We start from the raw sequence: 24,863 nt of genomic DNA on the forward strand, positions 1-24,863 counted from the left end.
GTTTGGCCTTTCCAGATGCTGCTGGTGCAGCTGACCTGGACACCACACTCTGACAACCACAGCCCTGGAGCCTAGATTAGACACTCTGAGCAAACTTTATCACCTGGGCCAAGAAACAGGCTTTGAAGGCCAGACAAAACCCACTAAGGACATGGCCTGCTCCCTCCTCTCCCTGGAGGAAGCTGAGCCAGGGCTCCTGCTGACTTCCTAAGGCTGTCTGGGCAAACCCTCATGTCCCCAGACCCCAAGGCCTGAGCACTGCTGACAGTGCCCTGTCACCAGCCCCAGGCCACAGTGAGCCACAAAAACCCAAAGTTGGAAGATGCTTGGGGCAGCAGCTGCGGTGCACACTGTACCAGCACCATCGCCAGAAAGTGGAAGGGACTCAAGTCCAAAACAGTTGCATTTCTGGCTGTCACCTAGCTACACCTCCTGATTTCCTGTTTGTGCCATCCCTTTGCCCAGAATGGCCTCAGCACTCTGCCCCTCATTCCTATTTCTGCCTGGATCCCGGGTTTTCAACAATGCCTCCTGCCTCAGCTGTCCCATCTCCCTTCTTTCAGCCATCCCACCCCAGGCTTCATTTACTTCCCATTCCCTTCACTGAAAACCATGCTCACTAAGGTTACTGGTTACCCCTTAACTACCAAATCCAATGATACCTTTTGGTCCTTATTTGATCTTTGTGTGTGTGTGTGTGGAAAATTTGGCACTGTTGATCACTGGGGATTACAAGTCTGTGTCAGACATCCTGAAACTCTCAGGAGATGAAGACATTTTCCTTGACCCTAGGGGTTCCTCCAGAGAAATCTGAGCAGCACTGCTGAGCTTAGCAGTGGGTGCTTGTTCGGAGGCTAGAACAATAGTGAAAGAATGAGAGTCTGCTCCCAGGTCAACTAGACCCAGGGGAGTATGATCATGCGGGTGGAAAGTTACTAGAAGGGAGTCGAAGCCAAGGTGGAATGACTAATCCAGCTGATACAGCCAAGGGGTGACTGCCACGTCCACATCCACTGTACTGGACTCCAGGCCCAGGGCAGGCTGAGGGCTGAGGAAGCCCCAGGGAGAGACTTTACTTCCCCCCAGAAGAGAGCAGCTGGACCATGGCCCAGCAGGAAGTAGCTTGGATTCTGAAAATCTGAGTGAGCTCAGAGAAGACTTCCCCAGGCTGAAATTGGCCAAAGGCCTTGGAGTAGGTCTGTATGATTCATAGAAAGAACAGAGAACCTCCTGAGTCTTCTGTTCAGCTCAGCATTCAACAAAACCACCCCTACCTTGAGGGCAAATCCCAAGCATATGTGTGTGATATAGGGGAGAGTGGGAGGCTGAATAAAATGTTGTGATTAGTGAGAAATAGAATTCTGTGGCCATGAAGCATTTATCCTAGTCCTCCTTCATCTTTCCCAGCATTGCTAAGGATGGTGCATCAGCCAATACACTCTCCAGGAATTTGTCCAGAGGACAGGGCCTACCAGAAGCCAGGAAACTGCTAGTGTTTGGCTGGGAAATGCTGAGGCTGGTTAATGATAAACCCAGCTCACTATTGTTTTTATCTTAACTGAACATTCCACTTCAAAGTTTTTTGACACCACTGATACATCTTTTTCCACTTCCTCCTCCTCTTCTTCCTCCTCCTCTTCCTCCTCCTCCTCTTCCTCCTCCTCCTCTTCCTCTTCCTTTTCCTCCTCTTCTTCTTCTTCTTCTTTTTTTTTTTTTGACGGAGTCTCGCTCCGTTGCCAGGCTGGAGTGCAGTGGTACGATATCTGCTCACTGCAACCTCCATCTCCCAGGTTCAAGTCATTCTCTTGCCTCAGCCTCCTGAGTAGCTGGAATTACAAGCACCCGCCACCATGCCTGGCTAATTTTTGTATTTTTAGTAGGGATGGGGTTTCACTATATTGGCCAGGCTGGTCTCGAACCCCTGAACTCAAGTCATCGGACCACCTCAGCCTCCCAAAGTACTGGGATTACAGGCATGAGCCACCACGCCCAGCCTAATGGCTACATTTTTAAATGATCATTTTTGTTATTCAGAGTGTTTTTTGTATTTGGACAAGAGACATGAGGCTGCTGATTTCTACCAATAGTATGAAGAAGAATACATCCCTTAACCAGAAGTCCAGTGGAGGGGGTCTAGTTCTGGCTCTGCCCTAACTCACTGTGCCATTGTAGCCAGCTCACTGCTCCTCTCTGGGGCTTGGCTGGACCATCAGTAATACAAAAGGGAGGCCCAAATGTCACTGAACTCCCTCCTGGTACCAACAGTCAAGGAATCCATGATTCTAATGGGTGATTCTGGGAGAGATACAAGCAGCAGGTGTGCACACATCCTTCCAGAGAGGGAGGCAGGATTTGAGGAGACACAGCTAATGTGGCCAGGGGGCAGACACATAGGCAAGCCCAGCTATGACGCAGGAGAGATGCTGGCTGGTGGTGGGCGGGGGAAGGGGCACCGGCGGACAGCAGCTGCGTGGCCTGCCCAGCACCTCTTCCCCTGCTTTTTGGCTAACAAGGCTTTAATTTCCCTTTGGGAAACAGCTTACATGCCCATCCACTGAACTCTGCCCTGCACTGTGGACACGCTAGTATTTTCTCACCTCCACGCTTTGCCCATGCCATTTCCTCTTCCTGCCTAGCTCAGTGTGTCCAAATCTCTTCTGTCCTAAACTCCATGTCAAATGCCACCTCCTCAAGGAGTCTCCCTCACGGTCTCTTGTTGGAAGAATCTCTCCTTATAGGCACTCCTCAGGCCCCTTCCTTTATTGCACTTGAACCCAGCTGCCTGGGGAGGCTGAACTGCAGAGTGTCGGGTGTGTGTGTGTTTGTTTTGTTGAGACAGAGTTCCGCTCTTGTTGCCCAGGCTGGAGTGCAATGGCGCGATCTCGGCTCACTGCAACCTCCGCCTCCTGGGCTCAAGCGATTCTCCTGCCTCAGCCTCCCGAGTAGCTGGGATTACAGGCATGCCACCACACCCCGCTAATTTTGTATTTTTAGTGGAGACAGGGTTTCTCCATGTCGGTCAGGCTGGTCTCAAACTCCCAACCTCAGGTGATCCGCCTGCCTTGGCCTCCCAAAGTGCTAGGATTACAGGCATGAGCCACCGTGCCCGGCTGAGTGTGTGTGTTTTAAAGTACGAGAAGCTGTGGGAACCTCCCTGCCTCCTGCCTGGGTGGACGCCGGAAGTCACCCTGAAGCAGATCTTACCTGTCTTTTCTGAAACCTCAGTACCCCTACACTGGTTATGCAAAGGTAAGGGAGCAGCTGCTCGTTACCCTAAAGGAATATGGTATTAGGGGCCTTTGCGGGACTGACATAGGTTCCCCCTCCCAATATTCTCCCTATACAGAACTGGTCTCAGAAAACATGATGGGCAAGTATGCCCAGGGGGCAAGAAGACTTCAGAGAAGATAGGAACCTGGGCCCCTCCCTTTCCTCCTAGGGCTCACAGTGTTAGACTGGACATTCCCTAGGGAGTCTGCTGGCACAAGAGACGCTAAGGCTCCAAGGGGAATTCACCAGAGGTCAGGGTCAGGGGTAGGCAGGAGGGTCTGAACTCATGACATGGCTCAACGCCAGTCCAGAAGTCCATAGCCAAGTCCACGGCTTGGGCCAAAAGTCTCCTGGGTCCAAGACCCCCAGCAGGTGGGGAGGCTCTGGGAACAGTGGCCAGCATAATGAAAAACAGCAGAAACCTCTGGAACCTGCACATGGGGTCTTGCATAGCAGCTCCATGGTGATGGTGGTCCCGGATGTACCAGAGTGGGTAGCCCTGATTTTCCTCTCAGTGCCATGCATCAGTGGCAGAAAACTGGGGCCAGCTACTGGGTGAGTGGGGCCCCAGGCCTCTCTCTTTTGCCTGGCAAGTGGAGCTTAAGCCTAGAGCAAGCTGGTCTTAGACAATTGGAGTGTAAGGCAGGCAGAGGAGGGCTACACTAGAGTTCTTACTAAACAAGGCATTTCAGTGCTTAAACAGTTAACTGGGGAAAAAAGAAATACAACCACAGCTCCACCCAGAACAGTAAAGGGTCCCACTGGCAGCGTCCTCATCCTTTGCACAGGCTGCTTTGTTTTTAAATTAGGGTTGAGGCTGCACCGTTAGACAGTAAGTTCTTTGAAACAGAACAGTGCCTTTATCTCCATTTCCCCTATAATATTTTGCAGTGCAGTAAATGCACAATAGATTTTTGTTGGAAGAAGGAGGATGGATGGAGGCAGGGAGGGAGGGAAAGTGGGATCACAGGTCTAGGAGGACACGAAGGAGGGAGCTATTGCAGCGGGACTAGTAAGGGCTGGCTTCCTGGCAGAGGTGGCCTGTGAGGGGCCCTGGAGGAGGAGCACCTGAGAGGATCATTTGAACCTAAGCCTTCCTGGAAACTGCTCTTTCTAAGCCCAGAGTCTCTGCAGCACATCAGGGGCTAAGGTCTCAGCAGGAGCTATCCCCATGACCCCTACCCCCACTTCTTGTCCTCAGCTACTCAGTAATTCTGTAATTTAGAGGGTCATCTCTAAGAAAAAAACATACAGAAATATCATGAGGCGAACATTGCTGGGCCCCTCCCAGGCCCCAGGCTTAAGGTTCACTAACTTCCCAGTACAGCGACCCCTGCCCATAGGACTCCCCCCTTCCACCTGGGCCCCCACCATGCCCAGACTCCCCTGTAGCTGGAGTCGCTGGGCAGCGGCTGCTAAAGGCCTCTGGGACCCTGAGTCAAGCTGACCTGAAAGGCAAAGACATTCTTGACCAGCGCCTCCCCAAACACGAAGCTGGAGCCAGCCTCCGTGTAGCTCAGGAAGATCTGAAAGAAAAATGCAAAACAAAAACAGGCAGTGAGGCTGGGAAGGGAGGAGGGAGGAAGCAGCGGCCAGAGACAGGTGGTTTGGCCCAGGGACGTAGTCCCCCCAGGCTCTTATCGGGGTGGGCACCACCTGGCAAGGAGTGTTAAAGCTACCGTCACGGGCACTCGCTCCTAAGCATATTTGCCAAAGAGACACCTTTTTGGTCAATTTTAAAGACATGCTCTGTAGGCTGGGTGCGGTGGCTCACACATGTAATCTCAGCACTTTGGGAGGCCAAGGCAGGCGGATCACCTAAAGTCAGGAGTTTGAGACCAGTTGGCAAACAAGGTGAAACCTCGTCTCTGCTAAAAATACAAAAATTACCCAAGCGTAGTGGTGGGCACCCGCAATCTCAGCTACTCGGGAGGCTGAGGCAGGAAAATTACTTGAACCCAGGAGGTAGAGGTTGCAGTGACCCCACTGCACTGCAGCCTGGGCAACAGAGCGAGACCCCATCTCAAAAAAAAATAAAAAGAAATGCTCTGACAGTTGTTAGGACAATAAAGAAGAGACAATGGAAGTAACCATGAGATATGTGAAGAAGGCAGTGCCTTTTGTGCCTGCTCAGGCCCCTGACAACCAACAGTAAAGCCTCCCCTCATCTTGTCCCCATCCCGGGCTTGTGGCCTTGGAGTCTGAGCCCAGCCACGCTTCTAGAGGAGACCTGTGTTATGTCCTGAACTTGCAATGTGACTGCAGGGGCAGCAAGTCATTTTTCTGGTTCAGGCCTCAGTGTTCCCATCTATAAAATGGGGACATGGCCAGAAAAGCCACTCTCTGTCTTTTCCTCCACACCCTGTGCAGTTACTCTCAGCGAGGCCAGCAGGTATGCACATTCCTGGACCGGCAGGGTTCTCATGCTCCCCCCTGCACAGAGCACAGGGAACTGCAAGCTGGTGAGAGGGAGGTAAGTAGATTAACCTATTTAACCTATGTCCTTGATAATTTATATTTTTTTAAGTGTTAAAAACACAAAAATTAGCCTGGTGTAGTGGCTCACACCTATAGTCACAGCTACTCAGGAGGCTGAGGTGGGAGCATCCCTTGAGTTCAGGAGGTCAAGGCTGCAATGAGCTAACATCAGGCCACTGCACTCCAGTCTGAGTGATGGAAGTGAAACCCTGTCTCAAAACTAAACTAAACTAAACTAATCTAAACTAAACTAAAATAAAATAAAAGAAGGTCAGCGTGGTGGCTTATGCCTGTAATACCAGCACTTTGGGAGGCCAAGGGAGGCAGATTACTTGAGCCCAGGACTTTGAGACCAGCCTTGGCAACATGGTGAAACTCTGTCTCTACCAAAAATAGAAAAATTAGCTAGTCTCATAACCTGGTTTCAAAATAAGTAAACAAATAAATAGATTTAAAAAATTTTAAGTGTTAAATAAAGGAGACCATTGGTTTGGACTGAGCTCCTGCACTTCGCCCAACAGACCAAACCAAAATGGAATCGCTCATGCTATAAAGTTCCACATCGCAAGTCAAAACTAAGCTGTCTCCTGATCTTCCAAAAAACCAGGATATGAGACATATAGCCAAATCCCCAAATGCAGCATGACAGGCAGTCCCCTCAGTTTTGACCTTTACAAGGAAAGTGACCTTGAAACAAGCAATCTGCTTTTTGTTTTCTGTTTCTGCTTTCTTCAGCCTTTCTCTGTCTATAAAGCCAACCTCCTCTGCTCAACTCATCGGAACACTCACTCTATTTTTATAGAATGAGGTGTTGTCTCGTTCTAAAATCACAAGTAAAAGCCAATTAAGATCTTTAAACTAAATTTGTTATAATTTTATTTTGACAAAAGTAAATCATGATAGTTGTACAACAGTGTGCATGAATTTAATGACACTTAAAAGTGGTTAAAATGGTCAATTTTAAGGCCGGGCGCGGTGGCTCAAGCCTGTAATCCCAGCGCTTTGGGAGGCAGAGACGGGCGGATCATGAGGTCAGGAGATCGAGACCATCCTGGCTAACATGGTGAAACCCCATCTCTACTAAAAAAAAACCACAAAAAACTAGCCAGGCGAGGTGGCGGGCGCCTGTAGTCCCAGCTACTCAGGAGGCTGAGGCAGGAGAATGGCGAAAACCCGGGAGGCGGAATTTGCAGTGAGCCGAGATCTGGCCACTGCACTCCAGCCTGGGTGACAGAGCGAGACTCCGTCTCCAAAAAAAAAAAAAAAAAAAGGTCAATTTTATGTTCTATATATTTTACCAAAATAAAAAACAAAATTGGTCGGGCACCGTGGCTCAAGATGAGATCACTTGAGACCAGGAGTTCGAGACCAGCCTGGCCAACATAGGGAGACCCTGTATCTACAAAAAAAAAAAAAGAAAAAAAGAAAAAGAAAAAACATGTTTTAATTAGCTTGGCATGGTGGCTTACACCTGTAGTCCCAGCTACTCAATACTGGGGAGGCTGAGGTGGGATGATCACTTGAGCCCAGGATGTCAAGGCTGCAGTGAGCCGTATTCACACCACTGCACTCAGCCTGGATTCCAGAGCAAGACTGTCTCAAAATAAAACAAAATGGGCCCAGGTGTGGTGGCTCATGCCTGTAATCCCAGCACTTTGGGAGGCCAAGGCAAGCAAATCGTCTGAGGTGAGGAGTTCGAGACCAGCCTGGCCAACATGGTGAAACCCTGTCTCTACTAAAAATACAAACATTAGCCGGGCATAGTGGTGGGTGCCTGTAATCCCAGCTACTGGGCAGGCTGAGGCAGGAGAATTGCCTGAACCAGGGAGGCAGAGGTTGCAGTGAGCCAAGATTATGCCACTGCACTCCAGCCGGGGTGACAAAGTGAGACTCTGTCTTGAAAAAAAAAAAAAAACAAACAGAATAAAAATGTATGACTTCAATACACATTATTTTTAAACACATACACACAGAAGTAAATCATTTGCAGATTTGGGGAGTTTTTTTTTTTTAGCACTTTTAACTATGACAATTTCCAAGTCACTGCTGATTGCAGACCCAGCCTCTGAAAAGACTACTCTATTGGGGCCTCAGTGCCAGGTGTGAGGGAAGTGGCAGCTGCACTGCCCGGGCCCCAGCTACCCACCTGGTCTGGGGCCCCCAGTCTACCCTACCCTCTGGGTCCCAAGCCTTCTCTATGGCCTCACTACCCACTTTTCCCCCTGCCAAGTGGCTTCTCCCCTACTCCCAGTAACCTAAGACGCTCTGGGAATCCAGGTCCCATGTACCTACCCGGATCTGCTCGCCCAGCCACTGGAACGCAATAAATCCTGGTTCTGTTCTGATGATGAGGAGTCCAAGTACAAACTGCAGTCCAAGTCCCCAAGACACGGCCCGCCAGGACACCTGCCACCCCACCCCACAGAAAGGTGAGTTCAGCTCCTTGAGGGATGGGCAGGGAGCTGGGTGGGGGTGAGAGCAGGGGGCACTGGCTGCCAAGGGAGCCCAGGAGCATTGGCCTGCCCAGAGGATGGGGCTGGAGCCAGATAGAGTACTAGGCCTGTTGCCAGTGGTCACACCCTCCCTGGGATTCAGAACAGGCCATGTGCTTGGTAGGAATGGACCTGGGCAGTGGGCAGGGGTGGGCCAAGATTCTAACCAAGAACTCAGGTGAAACTTGACCAGCCTTGGGCATGCCACGGCACTTCGTCTCCTGGTCATCACTGCCAGAGATGTGGCCTGGGGGTCTGGCCTCAGGATCAGCACCAGACTGCTCTGGGCCCAGCTCCTCTCCAGCTCGTGTGAACCCTGTCTGCCTGATCATCTCCAATCTCTCCTCCACAGGCTGGGCTCCCAGCCACCTCAACCCCAACTCTCTCCATGCCCACACACCCCACCCCTCCCAGAAGATGAGAGCTGGGCTCCTCAGGTTGCTGTTCCCTGATCAGCATTTAATAATTCCTTAGCAGCAAGTCCAAGCTCTGGTGTGCATCCTCCTGGGAGGCTTGGCGGTAGCCTGGGGAAGGTGGTAGCCACACTGTGAAACAGGCAGGGATCCTGATGCTACAGAGGCAGAGAGAGAAGGTTCCATCTGCCCATGGCAGGGACCTCCCAAATGGGTGCATGCCTGCCTTAGTATACATCAGAATTTAGTACACATCAGAATTTAGTACACATTAGAATGTAGTCTATATCAGAATTTAGTCTACATCAGAATTTAGTACACATCAGAATTGTTCTTGCTGACAGGATGATTGCTGCCCTTGCCCCTGAGTTTCTAACACAGTGGGCCTAGGGTGGGGCCTAAGAAGTTACACTTCTGGTAAGTTCCATGGAGGCACTGCTGCTGCTGGTCTGGGGCGCAGACTTTGAGAAGCACTATTTTAAGCTAATGATTCCAGGAAACCCTTGGCTCTGCAGACAGACTGGAGCTCTGGCCTGTGTTTTCCGTAGTTGGGGTGGAGGTAGTTCCTGAGCCTACAGACCTGAAGACCAGGATTAGACTGACCAGAGGACACGTCACCAAGGAAACAAATGTCCTGGTGGCAAATGTCTGAGTCTGGAGAGACACCCTGCTGGGGAGTTTGAAGACTTCTGCTTCACAGGAAGCCTGTCCTGATAGACACAGGTCTTCTCCAGGCCCTGAGCCTCCAGGGCTCTCCCAACAGGAGCATCTGCTTATACCCCAGCTTCCAGATCCAGCCTAGGGGCAGAAGAGAGAGGCAAACACTTCCAGCCCTGGGCCCCACAACTGGCACTCACTGCGCAATGATGCTTTGAGCAGGCAAAGAGGAGAGCAATGAACACGCAGATTCCTGCGAAGGACACCAGTTGCTCAGGCCGCCGGGAGGTGTCCAGAGACAGCCACAGGACCAGGCCCAGGAAAGCAGCAAGAGCTAGGCCCCTGAAGGCAAGAGGCAGAAAGCCATCACCCTCAGCATGTATCCCCACCCCACCCACACACAATAGCACCCAGCAACCCAGAGAAAAGGTGCTCAGGGCTGGGAGGAGGAGAAAGAGCACAGCACAGTGGAAAGAGCACCAGCTCTGGAACCACATGCTGGGAAGAGCTGAGCTCGCTGTGTGACCTCAGGCAGATCACCTTGCCTCTCTGAGTCTAGTTTCCTCATGGGTCAAATGAAGCCAGAGACCCTTCATTTCTCAAGGTTGCCAAGAGGATTATATAGGGGGATGTATGTACCAAGCTGAGCATAGTGACAAGCACCTGGCTCTATCCAGCTACAGGAATCTCATCACTGCAGTGATGCTCAGCTCAGCCTCTGACCTTGTGGGAGAAAGGACCTGTGCCGCCCAGGACTCAACACTATCGGCCATGACTGCAAAATGCCTAGAAGCATGTGATGTGAGTTTGGACCTCCGAGCTGAGCACCTGAGACCAAGGGAGACCCAAGGAAGGGATCTAACCTTAACAGCAACACTTCCCTCCCTGGGGCTAGGATTTGTTTGTCCAGGATGCAGCCTGAAGGGTGGGAGAGCCCAGGTTTTGGCATCAGGTGTTCAAGATCTCACCCCAATCCGGTCATCAGTTCAATCCAGTCATCAACTCACTGGGTACTACTAATGACAGTTAATGTTCCACTGAGCACCTATTATATGCCAGGTACTATACCAATGCTGAGAGACACATTCTTTTGATAGAGATGAGGAAACTGAGGCACAGAGAGGTTAAATAACTGGCCCAAGGCCACTCATCTAGAAAGTGGCAGAGTTGAGATTTCAACCCAGGCACTCTGGAAGCAAGGTCTATTCACTTTACAGTTTTATCCAGGCAGTTCCTAACTAGTAAGCAGGAGACCAAAGATCTGAACTCAAGCAGGCTAATTCCAGAGCCTACTGCTTTTCTTTCTGCTCATGTTTTTAAACTCTTCTCATTCCAGTTCAATGTGCACAATCTTTGCCTTGTTTGTGTGCCAACTGTACCTCTCTTTACTTACTATTTCTCTTGAGGTTAACTGACTTTATAAGAACTCAAATATGGCTGGGCACAGTGGCTCATGCCTGTAATCCCAGCACTTTGGGAGGCCAAGTTGGGTGGATCACCTGAGGTCAAGCATTCGAGACCAGCCTGGCCAACATGGTGAAACCCATCTCTGCTAAAAATCCAAAAATTAGCCGGGAGTGGCGGTGGGTGCCTGTAATCCCAGGTACTTGGGAGGCTGAGGCAGGAGAATCACTTGAATCTGGGAGGTAGAAGTTGCAGTGAGCCGAGATCGTGCCACTGCACTCCAGCCTGGGTGATAGAGCAAGATGTCAGCTCAAAAAAAAAAAAAAAAACAACTTAAATGCTAGTTTCAGATTTTTATTTTTAACAGCTTTATTAGGGGTATGGTTGATACATAATCAATTGCACATATTGGAGGTGTTCAATTTGATACGTTTTGGCATATGCATACTCTTTGAAACCACCACCGCAATCAAGAGACTGAACGTATTCATCATCCCTTTTGTAATTTCTTGCCTCCCTCCCTGTTCCCAGGTAACAGTTGACATGTTTTCTGCCACTAGATTAGTCTGCATTTTTTTTTTTTTTTGAGACAGAGTCTCATTTCATCGCCCAAGCTGGAGTGCAATGGCATGATCTCGGCTCACTGCAACCTCCACCTCTGGGGTTTAAGCGCTTTTCCTGCCTCAGCTTCCCAAGTAGCTGGGACTACAGGGATGCAACACCAGGCCCAGCTAATTTTTGTATTTTTAGAAGAGATGGGATTTCACCATGTTGGCCAGGCTGGTCTTGAATTTCTGACCTCAAGTGATCTGCCCGTTTCAGCCTCCCAAAGTGCTGGGATTATAGGCGTGAGCCACAGCACCCCACCTAGTTTGCATTTTTAAGAATTTTATATAAATTTTTTAAAAAGAAAAGAAAGAAGTTTATATAAATAGAACCATACAGTACTTGTCCTTTTTTGTTTGACTTCTTTCACTTAGTGTAATTATTTTGAGATTTATCTAGGTTTCTGCATGATTCACTAGTCCATTCCATCTTATTGCTCAGTAGTATTCCATTATATGGATATACCACACTTTGCTTATCAATTCACCTATTGATGGACATTTTGTTGATTTCCAGTTTTTGGCTATTGCAGATAAAGCTGCTATGAACATTCAAAACTTCATGTGCAAGTCTTTGTGTGGATATATGCTTTTATTTCTCTTGGGTAAATGCCTATAAGTAAAATAGGTAGATTATATGATAGGCCTGGAAACTGCCAATCTGTTTTCTACAGCAATTGCACAATTTTATATTCCCACCAGCAGTATAAAAAGTTCAGTTCCTCTATATCCTTGCCAACACTTGGTATGGTTAGTCTTTTGAATTCTACCCATTCTACTCAGTATATGGTAGTATCTCTTTCTGTTTTTAACTTGCATTTCTCTACTGATAAATGATGTTGAGCATCTTACCATGTACTTATTTGCCACTTAGGCATATTCTTTAAATGTCTGTTCATATCTTGAGCCTTTTAGTGTTTTTTGTTTGTTTGTTTGTTTGTTTTTGAGATGGCGTATTGCTCTGTCACACAGGCTGGAGTGCAGTGGCACGAGATCTTGGCTCACTACAACTTCCACCTCCTGGGTTCAAGCAATTCTCCTGCCTCAGTCTCCTGAGTAGCTGGGACTACAGGTGCCTATTACCATGCCTGGCTAATGTTTGTATTTTTAGTAGAGACAGGGTTTCACCATGTTGGCCAGACTGGTCTTGAACTCCTGACCTCAGGGGATCCGCCCACCTTGGCCTCCTAAAGTGCTAGGGTTATGGGCGTGAGCCACCATGCTTGGCCTTGAGCTCATTTTTAAATTGGGTTATTTTTCTTATTAAAGATTTATGACAAGGCCAGGCGCTGTGGCTCTGTCTCCCACGTTCAAGCGATTCTCCTGCCTCAGCCACCTGAGTAGCTGGGACTACAGGTGCATGCCACTATGCCCAGTCAGCTAATTTTTGTATTTTTAGTAGAGATGGGGTTTCACCATGTTGGTGAGGCTAGTCCCAATCTCTTGACCTCGTGATCTGCCTGCCTCAGCCTCCCAAAGTGCTGGGATTACAGGCGTGAGCCACCACACCTGGCCTAAGTTGATTAAATTTTAATCAACTTTTTCCTTCCTTCCTTCCTTGCCTTTCACCCTTCCCCTTCCCTTTTCCCTTCCCCTTCCCTTTCTGTCTGTCTTTTTTGAGACAGGGTCTGTTTTGTTGCCCGGGCTGGAGTGCAGTGGCATATAGGTATATTGTGCATAGCTCACTGCAGCCTCAACCTTCTGTGCACAAGCAATTCTCCTACCTTAGCCTCTCAAGTAGCTGGGATCACAGGTGCACACCACCATACCTGGCTATTTATCTATTTTTTTGTAGAGATGGGGTCTCATTATGTTACCCAGGCTGGTCTCAAACTCCTGGGCTCAAGCAGTCCTCCTACCTCAGCCTCACAAAGTGCTGAAGCATTAGCCACCACACACCTGACCCCATTTCTTTTTGTAGAACCAGGTTTCTGTCTAGTAGCATTTTCCTTCTCTTCAAAGAATTTCCTTTAACATTTCTTTCTTTCTTTTTTCCTTTTCTTTTTTTTGATACAATGTCTCCCAGGCTGGAGTGCAGTGGCGTGATCTCAGTTCACTGCAACCTCCACCTCCCAGGTTCAAGCAAGTCTTGTGCCTCAGCCAACCAAGTGTAATAGCTGATACTACAGGTGCATGCCACCACGCCTGGCTATTTTTTTTTTTTTGTATTTTTATTAGAGACAGAGTTTCAACATATTGCTCAGGCTGGTCTTGGACTCCTGAGCTTAAGTGATCTGTTCAACTTGGCCTCCTAAATTGCTGGGATTATAGGCATGAGCCACAACACTGGCTTCTCTCTCTTTCTCTCTTTTCTTTTCTTTTCTTTTTTCTGTAGCATCTCCCTCTATCGTCCAGGCTGGAGTCAGTGGCATGATCCTGGCTCACTGCAGCCTATGTCTCCCAGGCTCAAGCGATCCTCCTTTCTCAGCCTCCTGACTAGCTGGGACTACAGGTGTGTGCCACTCCCTTAGCATTTCTTGTAGCGTAAGTCTGCTTTTTATGTCTGAAAAATTATTTCAGCTTTTGTATGACTGAAAGAATTCTTATTTCCTCTTCTCTTTTGAAATACATTTCACTGGTAAAGAATTGTAGGTTGACAGCCTTTTGGGTATTTACTATTGTTGTTGTTGACTATTTCACTATTTTCTCACTCATTTTTGACAAGAAGTCGGCTAGTAATCCACCTTTCTGCTCCTCTGCACATGTCTTTTTTCTCTAGTTGTTGTTAAGGTTTTATCACTGATCTTAAGTAATTTGATTATTCCCTCGGTATAGTCTTCATGTTTCTTGTGCTGGGGGTTCATGAAGTTTCTTGAATCTTTGGGTGTCCAATTGTCATCCTATTTGGATTTTTTTTGGACATAATTTCTTCAAATATTTTTTTCTGCCCTCTTTCTCCTCTGGAGACTTCAACTGTGTATAGTCAACTGAAGTTATGCTGTGGTTAACTGATGCTCTGTTTGAATTTTTTCAGGTTTTGTCTTTAAGATGTTAGGCAGGGCCTGAGAAGCATTTATTGTAGAGTTGATTTTTTTTTTCTCTGCTACTGAGCCAAAACCTTCTTACTACGCTAAACAATGCCCTGTGGATTATGAGGTTTTTTTCACCTGACTGTCGGGAATAGACACTATTCCTGGCCCTGTGTGATTCCAGGTATGATTCCCTCTTCTCCTTTTGGGTGGTTCTTTCCTAGTACTAGGGTAGTTTCCTCATCTGTATTCTCTGAGCAGAACTCAACTGCATGTTCAAAGAGGATTCTCTGCATAGCTCTGGACTTTGCTCTGTGATCTCTCAGCTGTGTCTCTGTGCTCTGCAATGTGAACCCTGCCTGCCTTGGCTTCCCTAGATTTCCAGCTCTGTCTCTTCAACTTAGGGAATCTGCTGGTGTCCCACCTCAGTTTTCCTTCCCTGTGCTGTGGTCTGGAAACGCTCTCCAGGCAGTCAGCTGGGGAGAACACAGGGCTAACCTCATTTGTTTCCTAATTCTCAAGGATCAGTGTTCTTTATTGACTGATGTCCAACATCAAAGAGCTCTTGTCTCATGTATTTGTTCCAGTTTTTTAGCTGTTTCAACTGGGAGGATAAACCTGGTCTCTGTTACTCCATCTTAACTGGGAGCCAAAATCAAATGCATGCAGTTTTTTTTTTTTTTTTTTTTGAGATGGAGTCTTGCTCTGTCACCCAGGCTGGAGTGCAGTAGCGCTATCTTGGCTCACTGCAAGCTCCACCTCCCAGGTTCACGCCATTCTCCTGCCTCAGCCTCCAGAGTAGCTGGGACTACAGGCGCCCGCCACCATGCCCGGCTAATTTTTTTGTATTTTTAGTAGAGATGGGGTTTCATCGTGTTGACCAGGATGGTCTCGATCTCCTGACCTCGTGATCTGCCTGCCTCAGCCTCCCAAAGTGCTGGGATTACAGGCGTGAGCCACCATGCCCAGCCAAATGCATGTATTTTTTAACAGCTTTATTGAGACAAAATTTACATGCCATACAATTTGCCCATTTACAGTGTATGGTTCAAGGATAGAAGTTCCTCACAAAACTAAAAATAGAAGTACCATATGATTCAGTAATTCCTCTACTGGGTATATGCGCAAAAAAAAAAAAAAAAGGAAAAAAGGAAATCAATATATTGAAAAGACATCTGCACTCCATGTTTATTGCAGCATGATTGACAACAGCCAAAATATGGAATCAACCTAGGTGCCCATCAACAGATGAATGGATAAAGAAAATGTGGTATATATACACAATGGAATATCATTCAGCCATAAAAAAAACTATGAAATCCTGTTACTAGCAGCAACATGGACAGAATTGGAGATCATTATGTTAAGTGAAATAAGCCAAGCACAGAAAGACAGATATTGCATGTTCTCACTCATATGTGGGAACTTAAAAAGTAGATCTTAAGAAGATAGACAGTAGTTTGGTAGTTACCAGAGACTCTGAAGGGGAGGAGGGAGGTGGGATGACAAGAAGTTGATTAATGGGTACAAATATATAGTTTGAGAGAAGAAATAAGACCTAGTGACAGATAGATGAGTAAGGTGGCTACAGTGTACAATATATTGCATATTTCAAAATAGCTAGGAGAATTTGAATAGTTCTAATATAAAGAAAGACAAATATTTAATTTGATGGATATCCGAAGTACACTGATTTGATCTTTACAAATTATATGAATGTATTAAATTATCACATGTACCCTGAAATTATGCACATTTATTAGGTTGGTGCAAAATTTATTGCATAACGGCAAAACCACAATTACTTTTGCACCAACTTAATAATATTATGCAGCAATTTTTTAAAGTGTATTTTTGTTTGTTTGGTTCGTTTTTTTTTTTTTTTTTCTTTTTTTGAGACAGAGTCTCACTCTGTCACCCAGGCTGGAGTGCAGTGGTGCAACCTCAGTTCACAGCAACCTCCGCTTCCCAGGTTCAAGCGATTCTCCTGCCTCTGCCTCCTGAGTAGCTGGGATTACAGGTGCGTACCACCACACCCAGCTTTTTTTTTTTTTTAAAGACAGAGTCTCACTCTGTTGCTCAGGCTGGAGTGCAGTGGCATGATCTCAGCTCACAGCAGCCTCCGCTTCCTGGGTTCAAGTGATTCTCCTGTCTCAGCCTCCCGAGTAGCTGGGACTATAGGCGTGCGCCACCACACCCAGCTAATTTTTTGTATTTTTAGTAGAGACAGGGTTTCACTATGTTAGCCAGGATGGTCTTGATCTCCTGACCTCATGATCCACCTGCCTCAGCCTCCCAAAGTGCTGGGATTACAGGCTAGAGCCACCACACCTGGCTAAAAGTGTATGGTTTAATGGTTTTTAGTATAGTTACAGATTTGTGCAACCATTATCATAATCCTAGGATATTTTCATCAGCCCAAAGAGAAACCCCAAACCACTGGCAGTCACCACCTCCTTTTCCCATCCACCCTAGCAATCACTAATCAACTCTCTGTCTCCACAGATTTGCCCATTCTGGACATTTCACATAAATGGAATCATGCAGTATATGGTTCTTTAAAACTGGCTTCTTTCACTGAGCATGATGTTCTCAAGGTTTATCATTATTGTAGTATTTATCAATACTACATTCCTTTTCATAGCCAAATAATATTCTATTGTATGGATATATAGATTTTCTTTATCCATTTTCCAGTTGATGAACATATGTGTAGTTTTCACTTTTTGGCTATTATGATTAATGCTATATGAAGATTTGTGCACAAGTTTTTATGTGGACATATATTTTCATTTCTCTTAGGTATATACCTAGGAGTAGAATTTCTGGGTCATATGATAAGTCCATGTTTAACATTTTGAGGAACTGCCTAACCATTTTCTTTTTTCTTTCTTTCTTTTTTTTTTGAGACAGAAAAAGAAAAAAAGGTTGCTCTTGTTGCCCAGGCTGGAGTGCAATGGTACGATCTCGACTCACTGCAACCTCTGCCTTTTGGTTTCAAGCAATTCTCCCGCCTCAGCCTCCCAAGTAGCTGGGATTACAGGTGCCCACGACCATGCCTGGCTAATTTTTGGATTTTTAGTAGAGACAGGGTTTCACCATGTTGGCCAGGCTGGTCTTGAACTCCTGACCTCGTGATCCTCCCGCCTTGGCCTCCCAAAGTGCTGCAATTATAGGCATGAGCCACCATGCCCGGTCAGCCATTTTCTAAAGCAACTGCACTGTTTTGCATTTCTGCTCAGGGTTTCAATTTCTCCACATCTTTGTCAACACTTGTTATCATCTATCTTATTGATTATGGCCATCTTATTGTGGCTTTGCTTTGCATTTCCATGATGGCTACTGATGTTGAGCACATTTTCATGTGATTTTTGGCTATAGCAAAAATCTTCAAATGGGTTGTCTTTTTATTCTTCAAATGGGTTGTCTTTTTATGGTTGAGTTGTAATTCTGCATACAGTTTCTTTATGCAGACATATGATTTGTACATCTTTTCTCTCATTTCGTGAGTTGTCTTTTCACTTTTTTGATAGTGTGCGTTGCATCAAAAAGTTTTTAGTTTTTATGAAGTCCAGTTTATCTGCATGCATTTTTTTAAAGGAAACTTCGTATCAGTCCCTCAAGTGGAAAACCATTATCAATGACTTGTCATAGAAAACCATCGTAAAAATAAATCACAAATGTATTTAATAAAGGGAAGTCAAATGTAACAGTAAGTGTACTTATAAATAAAATTTTAAATGTGTTCATCCACAGGCTGGCTCAAATCATTTTGCTGTGGTATGCGGATCTCACTTTGGGAAACTGAGAGTCACCCCTGTACCCCTGCATCCCCCTGACTTAGTCTTTGGGTATCTTTGGACACCAGCTTCTTCATCAACAGAATAGAGTACTGAAATAGATTGGTGGTCTTCAGATTTTTTTTTTAAGCCATAGAAACCGTTTTTTCTCCCCCAGCCAATTTTTTTTGCGAACCTTGGCTTACAAAACACATAAGACTCTGCTGGCTACATCAGAATTCCCTGGAGGCTAATGAAAAATACTAGCACCTCGACCCCAATCGAGCCTGCTGAATCCCACTCCAGGGATGGCCCCTGCGGCTTTTTGTCTTACACTGCCCAGGTGATCTCAGAGAGGTACTGATTTGGGCCCTCCTTGCTCCAGGAGCTGGGATCCCTGAATGGAGGAAACTGTTGAGTTCAGTTTTCATCCACCATAGTCACCTGCTATAACTGGGACTAAGAACTGGTGAAACACCACAAAGATGCTGCTATGTTTGAAGTCACCCACCAGTTCCTGCCCTGGGGCCCTGGAGAGTTCTCCATGACACAGAGCCTTCCTCCTCCTCCAGCCCTGGCCATAACCCTGGAGCCAACCCCTCAGCTCACAGGCCCTCCCTTGCCCTGCCTCAAGGCTGTGAGCTCACTCACCTCTTAAACCAGAGCAGCAGGTGAGGATGGCCCTGAGGCTTGAGAAACCTCCTTAGCTTTGGTCCCAGAAGCCATTTCAGCAGGCGGTGGCCCAGGAACGTGAGGACCACACAAGTGAGGACAAACAGAGCCAGGGCCCTCTGGAAATCCAGGAGGCAGGCCACCAGCAGGAAGGCAGCGAACGCTGGGGGACGAGAGAGAGGAGGGGTCAACGGCCAGGACACCACCTCTTCAGGTCCCTGCAGGCCCGCCCACGGACTCCACCTTACTCCACCCAGATCGTGGAGGGCAGGAAACTCACCCAACCTCACTGAGCCTATTTCCTCATCTGGAAATGGAAACAACCATCACTACTGTGTCAAAAGTAGTTAGGAGTTACTGGCAGAAGGCGTTGTGAAAGGGCCTTATCAACTGTAAAGTGCTTACCAAATGTGAGGGAGATGTGTAAGGAGGCCGTGAAGCCAAACAGCAAGAGGTGCTGGGCATCAGTGGAGGATCTGCTGTGGTCCAGCGCCATGCTAGGCCCGTGGAGGAAGGAGATGAGCCCATCAGCTACTCCATGAAGGAGTTCACATATGTGTGCTGGGACTGCGTTCTGAAATGTTCATCAATGACCGTGCTTCCTGGAGTTTCCTTTCCCCTTTTGCCCTTCTCTCCTTTGAGCCACTCAGCCAGTACATGCTTATGCCTCAGAAAGGCGCGTGAGAATGGATAGCTGAGGGGGCGATGTCTCTCCCTAGATTTTTTTTTTTTTTTTGAGACAGGGTCTCACTTTGTTGCCCAGGCTGGAGCACAGTGGTGCTATCTCGGCTGACTGCAACCTCCGCCTCCTGGGTCGAAGCAATGCTTCTGCCTTAGCCTCTCGAGTAGCTGGGATTACAGGTACCCACCACCAAGGCTGGCTAATTTTTGTATTTTTGGTAGAGACAGGGTTTCATCATGTTGCTCAGGCTGGTGTTGAACTGGGCTCAAGTGATCCGCCCACCTCAGCCTCCCAAAGTGCTGCGATTACAAGTGTAAGCCATTGTGCCTGGCCTCTCCCTGGCTTTTGAATTTCAGAATCCAGGATCCTCAAAGAATGGAAAGGATGCTTAACCATGGATAAAAAATGTGATCTGAAACATCACGAATAAAGGTAAGTTCTACCCAACCGCTCTGCTACCAGGCAATATTAAGGACAATGGTATCACAGAGAAAGCGCCTGAGCCTGGCAAGGCTGCCAAGCCAGGTGTGTTTGCAGCATTGCAAGCAGTGAAGTCTTGTGCCTGGCTTCCTGGTGGAGCCCCAGGGAGGTCCCAGGACTGCAGAGAGAGGAATGCCCACACGGTGCATGGCAAGCCAGTGAGACTCTGCAGGCACCAAAACAGCAGAAGTGGTCTCCATGAGAGGCCTGAAGAGGAGAGAGGTGGGAGACCAGAATGAGCCCACCATGGGGAAGAGGGCGTCGCCATGGTCACCTGCAAGGATGGAGGACCCAGGACCAGCTGGAGAAGTGGACAAGTCAGGAGGCACTTGAGGAGTAATAATAGATAAGCCCACCCTGGTGACCCCCAGAGAAAGGGATGAAGGGAGATTCCAACTGGACAGAAATTGAGTTCCCATCACTCACTGGAATGATAAAATTGAGGGAGAAGATAAGTTGAGTTATAAAAAATAAAATGACCTTTCTCTCACATGGAAGCTGGTGGGCCGGAGTTCCTACCTGAATGGGTGTCATTGAGACACACAGGTGGAGCCCCACAGAGTGGTGCTGGGGCTGCTGGCACTGGCCGTGGGGGTTCAGGGGAGGGGGACCTGGCCAGGGAGAGGATCCGTGGTCGCCAGGAGGTGAGCTTAGCACTTCAGGTGCACTTTCACAATGAATCCTCACAAGACCCCTACAAGGTGGGGTCTACAGTGATGCCCACTTGGAGAGCGAGGCCTCTGAGGCCAGCCAAGATGAGTGCCTCACACAGGGAGGGCATGGGGCTAGGAGGCCAAGAAGGTCTGTGCACCTCAGGTCCTGTGCTTTGTGGTTGAGGCGGGCCAGGAAGGCTGGGGGAGTCTGGGCAGACCAGGACAGGGACTTAGGGAGGGGGGGCAGTATGGAGGAGTCCTCCAGGCAGGGCACAAGAACAGTAGTACTTTTGGAAGTATTTTATTCATCTAGGATCCATTCACAGGGATTGGTTTGGGGACGGGCAGGACCTGAGCTAAGCTCCTTGAAGACCTCCCTGGGACTTTGACTGGAACAGCCAGCAAGAGGCAGCCCCTTCTTCTAAGACTGGGGACACCAAGGCCATCCTTGTTAGTCTGGTGCCAGGGCTGTCACTGTACCCATGGAGAAGGCCTACCTGAGGTGAGCAAGCCACTGTCACAGATCAGGAGCCAAGTCCTGAGAATATGAGCTTCATTTCTCTATCACAGCTATTCCCAGAACGTCTGTGAACAGCCTCCCCAGGAAAGAGATGATGTAATAAAGATATTGAAAAGCCAGAGAAATCAAAGTCACCCAGAGACAGTCACTGCTGACCATTGCAAGGGATCATTTAATGATTCAGTTTGCATTCCTGAAAGCCATGGCAAATGTGGAAATAGGATGAGAGGGATAATTTTCATTCTCTACTGGAGAGAATTCAATTGTTCTTCAAGAGAAACAAATTGGATCTGAGTGAAGGAGGCAGTCAAGGAAACAGAGACAGTCCTGGCTTCAGACCCTGCCAAAGGTGGACATCACCATCTCTAGGAGGAAGCTGTGAGGAAGCTGTGAGGGACATGGACCCACCCCATCTCAGCAGATGACCCTACTTTAAAGTTCACCAAGCACACCAGGTCATTGCTGTCACCTCTCTCACTGTCTCTCCCCTCCAGAGCACCTATAATGAGCTCTGCATCTGTACCCATCCTCCTTTTTCTTTTTTCAAAATTTATTTTTATTTTAAAAATTTTTTGTAGAGGTTGGGTCTTGCTGTGTGGCCCAGGCTGGTCTCGAACTCCTGGGCTCAAACAATCCTCCCACTGCAGCCTTCTGAAGTGCTGGGATTACAGGCATGAACCACCTGCCATGCCTGGCCCCTCTTTAATTCCAACCTGTCAGGATGAGGTGAACTTGCTCCTGAAAAGACCCACCCCTCCCCATGGGGTGGGGAGCTCTTCTACTCTGTGCCAGGGGACCTTGCTCCATCGGTCATCTCTTCATCTCCCATTCCTTCATGTTCCTTCTACAAACTCCCCACCTCAGCTCCTATACACAAAGTGTCTCCTGCCCCAAACTCATGCCCATCCTTGACACTTGGTCACATGCTGCCCATTCATCCTCCCCACCTGACCTCATAAAAATTGATCAAGTCTGGGCGCAGTGGCTCATGCCTGTAATCCCAGCACTTTGGGAGGCTGAGGCAGGTGGATCACGAGGTCAGGAGATCAAGACCATCCGGGCTAACACGGTGAAACCCTGTCTCTACTAAAAATAAAAAAAATTAGCCAGGTGTGGTGGCAGGCACCTGTAGTCCCAGCTACTCGGGAGGCTGAGGCAGGAGAATGGTGTGAACCCTGAAGGCCGAGGTTGCAGTGAGCAGAGAGAGCACCACTGCACTCCAGCCTGGGCGACAGAGCAAGACTCCATCTCAAAAAAAAAAAAATAAAGGTTGGTTCCAAGATGGCCGAGTAGGAACAGCTCCAGTCTGCAGCTCCCAGCATGAGCGATGCAATAGACGGGTGATTTCTGCATTTCCAACTGAGGTACCGGGTTCATCTCACTGGGGCTTGTCAGTCAGTTGGTGCAGCCCACTTAGCAGGGCGGGGCATTGCCTTGCCCAGGAAGAGCAAGGGGTCAGGGAATTCCGTTCCCTAGCAAAGGGAAGCCATGACAGACGGTACCTGGAAAATAGGCACACTCCCACCCTAATACTGTGCTTTTCCAATGGCCTTAGCAAACGGTGCACCAGGAGATTATATCCCATGCCTGACTTGGAGGGTCCCACACCCACGGAGCCTCGCTCACTACTAGCACAGCAGTCTGAGATCGAAATGCAAAGTGGCAGCAAGGCTGGGGGAGGGGCGTCGTCCATTGCTGAGGCTTGAGTAGGTAAATAAAGTGGTCCAGAAGCTGGAACTGGGTGGTGCCCACCACAGCTCAAGGAGGCCTCCCTGCCTCTGTAGACTCCACCTCTGGGGGCAGGGCATAGCTGAACAAAAGGCAGCAGAAACTTCTGCAGGCTTAAACGTCCCGTCTGACAGCTTTGAAGAGAGTAGTGGTCCTCCCAGCACAGAGTTTGAGATCTGAGAATGGACACTCTGCCTCCTCAAGTGGCTCCCTGACTCCCAGTACCCTAACTGGGAGACACCTCCCAGTAGGGGCCAACTGACACCTCCTATGGCTGGGTGCCCCTCTGAGATGAAGCTTCCAGAGGCAGGATCAGGCAGCAACATCTGCCGTTTTGCAATATTTGTGGTTCTGCAGCCTCTGCTGGTGATACCCAGGCAAACAGGGTCTGGAGTGGACCTCCAGCAAACTCCAACAGACCTGCAGCTGAGGGTCCTGACTGCTAGTAGGAAAACTAACAAACAGACAGGACATCCACACCAAAACCCCATCTGTACATCACCATCATCAAAGACCAAAGGTAGATAAAACCACAAAGATGGGGAGAAACCAGAGCAGAAAAGCTGAAAATTCTAAAAATCAGAGTGCCTCTTCTCCTCCAAAGGAATGCAGCTCCTTGCCAGCAATGGAACAAAGCTGAATGGAGAATGACTTTGATGACTTGAGAGAAGAAGACTTCAGACAATTGGTAATAACAAACTTCTCTGAGCTAAAGCAGGATGTTCAAACCCATCGCAAAGAAGCTAAAAACCTTGAAAAAAGATTAGACGAATGGCTAACTAGAATAAACAGTGTAGAGAAGTCTTAAATGACCTGATGGAGCTGAAAACCATGGCACGAGAACTATGTGATGTATGCACAAGCTTCAGTTGCCGATTTGATCAAGTAGAAGAAAGCGTATTAGTGATTGAAGATCAAATGAATGAAATGAAGTGAAAAGAGAAGTTTAGAGAAAAAAGAGTAAAAAGAAACGAACAAAGCCTCCAAGAAATATGGGACTATGTGAAAAGACCAAATCTACATCTGATTGGTGTACCTGAAAGTGACAGGGAGAATGGAACCAAGTTGGAAAACATTCTTCAGGATTTTATCCAGGAGAACATCCCCAATCTAGTGAGGCAGACCAACTTTCAAATTCAGGAAATACAGTGAATGCCCCAAAGACACTCCTCGAGAAGAACAACTCCAAGACACATAATTATCAGATTCACCAAAGTTGAAATTAAGGAAAAAATATTAAGGGCAGCCAGAGAGAAAGGTTGGGTTACCCACAAAGGGAAGCCCATCAGACTAACAGTGGATCTCGCAGCAGAAACCCTATAAGCCAGAAGAGAGTGGGGGGCAATATTCAACATTCTTAAAGTAAAGAATTTTCAAACCAGAATTTCATATCCAGCCAAACTAAGCTTCATAAGTGAAGGAGAAATAAAATCCTTTACAGGCAAACAAATGCTGAGAGCTTTTGTCACCACAAGGCCTGCCTTACAAGAGCTCCTGAAGGAAGCACTAAACATGGAAAGGAACAACTGGTATCAGCCACTGCAAAAACATGCCAAATTGTAAAGACCATCAATGCTATGAAGAAACTGCTTCAATGAATGGGCAAAATAACCAGCTAACATCATAATGACAGGATCAAATTCACACATAACAATATTAACCCTAAATGTAAATGGGCTAAATGCTCCAATTAAAAGACACAGACTGGCAAATTGGATAAAGAGTCAAGACCCATCAGTGTACTGTATTCAAGAGACCCATCTCACGTGCAGAGACACACACAAGCTCAAAATAAAGGAATGGAGGAAGATCTACCGAGCAAATGGAAAACAAAAAAAGGCAGGGGTTACAATCCTAGTCTCTAATAAAACAGACTTTAAACCAACAAAGATCAAAAGAGACAAAGAAGGCCATTACATAATGGTAAAGGGATCAATTCAACAAGAAGAACTAACTACCCTAAATATATATGCACCCAATACAGGAGCACCCAGATTCATAAAGCAAGTCCTTAGAGGCCTACAAAGAGACTTAGACTCCCACACAATAATAATGGGAGAC

The 24,863-nt window shown here is 47.5% G+C and overlaps 1 protein-coding gene across 1 annotated transcript in view; it reads right to left on the reverse strand.

Annotated features, from left to right (window-relative positions):
* SLC28A1 (solute carrier family 28 (concentrative nucleoside transporter), member 1) overlaps positions 1–24,863 on the reverse strand; it is a 71,909-nt gene that overhangs the window by 36,013 nt on the left and 11,033 nt on the right. Inside the window, exons 5-8 of the mRNA XM_011961060.1 lie at positions 18,719–18,902; positions 9,511–9,652; positions 8,041–8,154; positions 4,719–4,796 (exon numbers count right to left, since the gene is read on the reverse strand). Coding sequence (XP_011816450.1) covers positions 4,719–4,796; positions 8,041–8,154; positions 9,511–9,652; positions 18,719–18,902 — 518 coding nt within the window. The remainder of the gene's footprint in view (positions 1–4,718; positions 4,797–8,040; positions 8,155–9,510; positions 9,653–18,718; positions 18,903–24,863) is intronic.

This window comes from Colobus angolensis, unplaced genomic scaffold (genome assembly GCF_000951035.1).
Source record: "Colobus angolensis palliatus isolate OR3802 unplaced genomic scaffold, Cang.pa_1.0 Scaffold534, whole genome shotgun sequence".
NCBI classification, from domain to species: Eukaryota; Metazoa; Chordata; class Mammalia; order Primates; family Cercopithecidae; genus Colobus; species Colobus angolensis.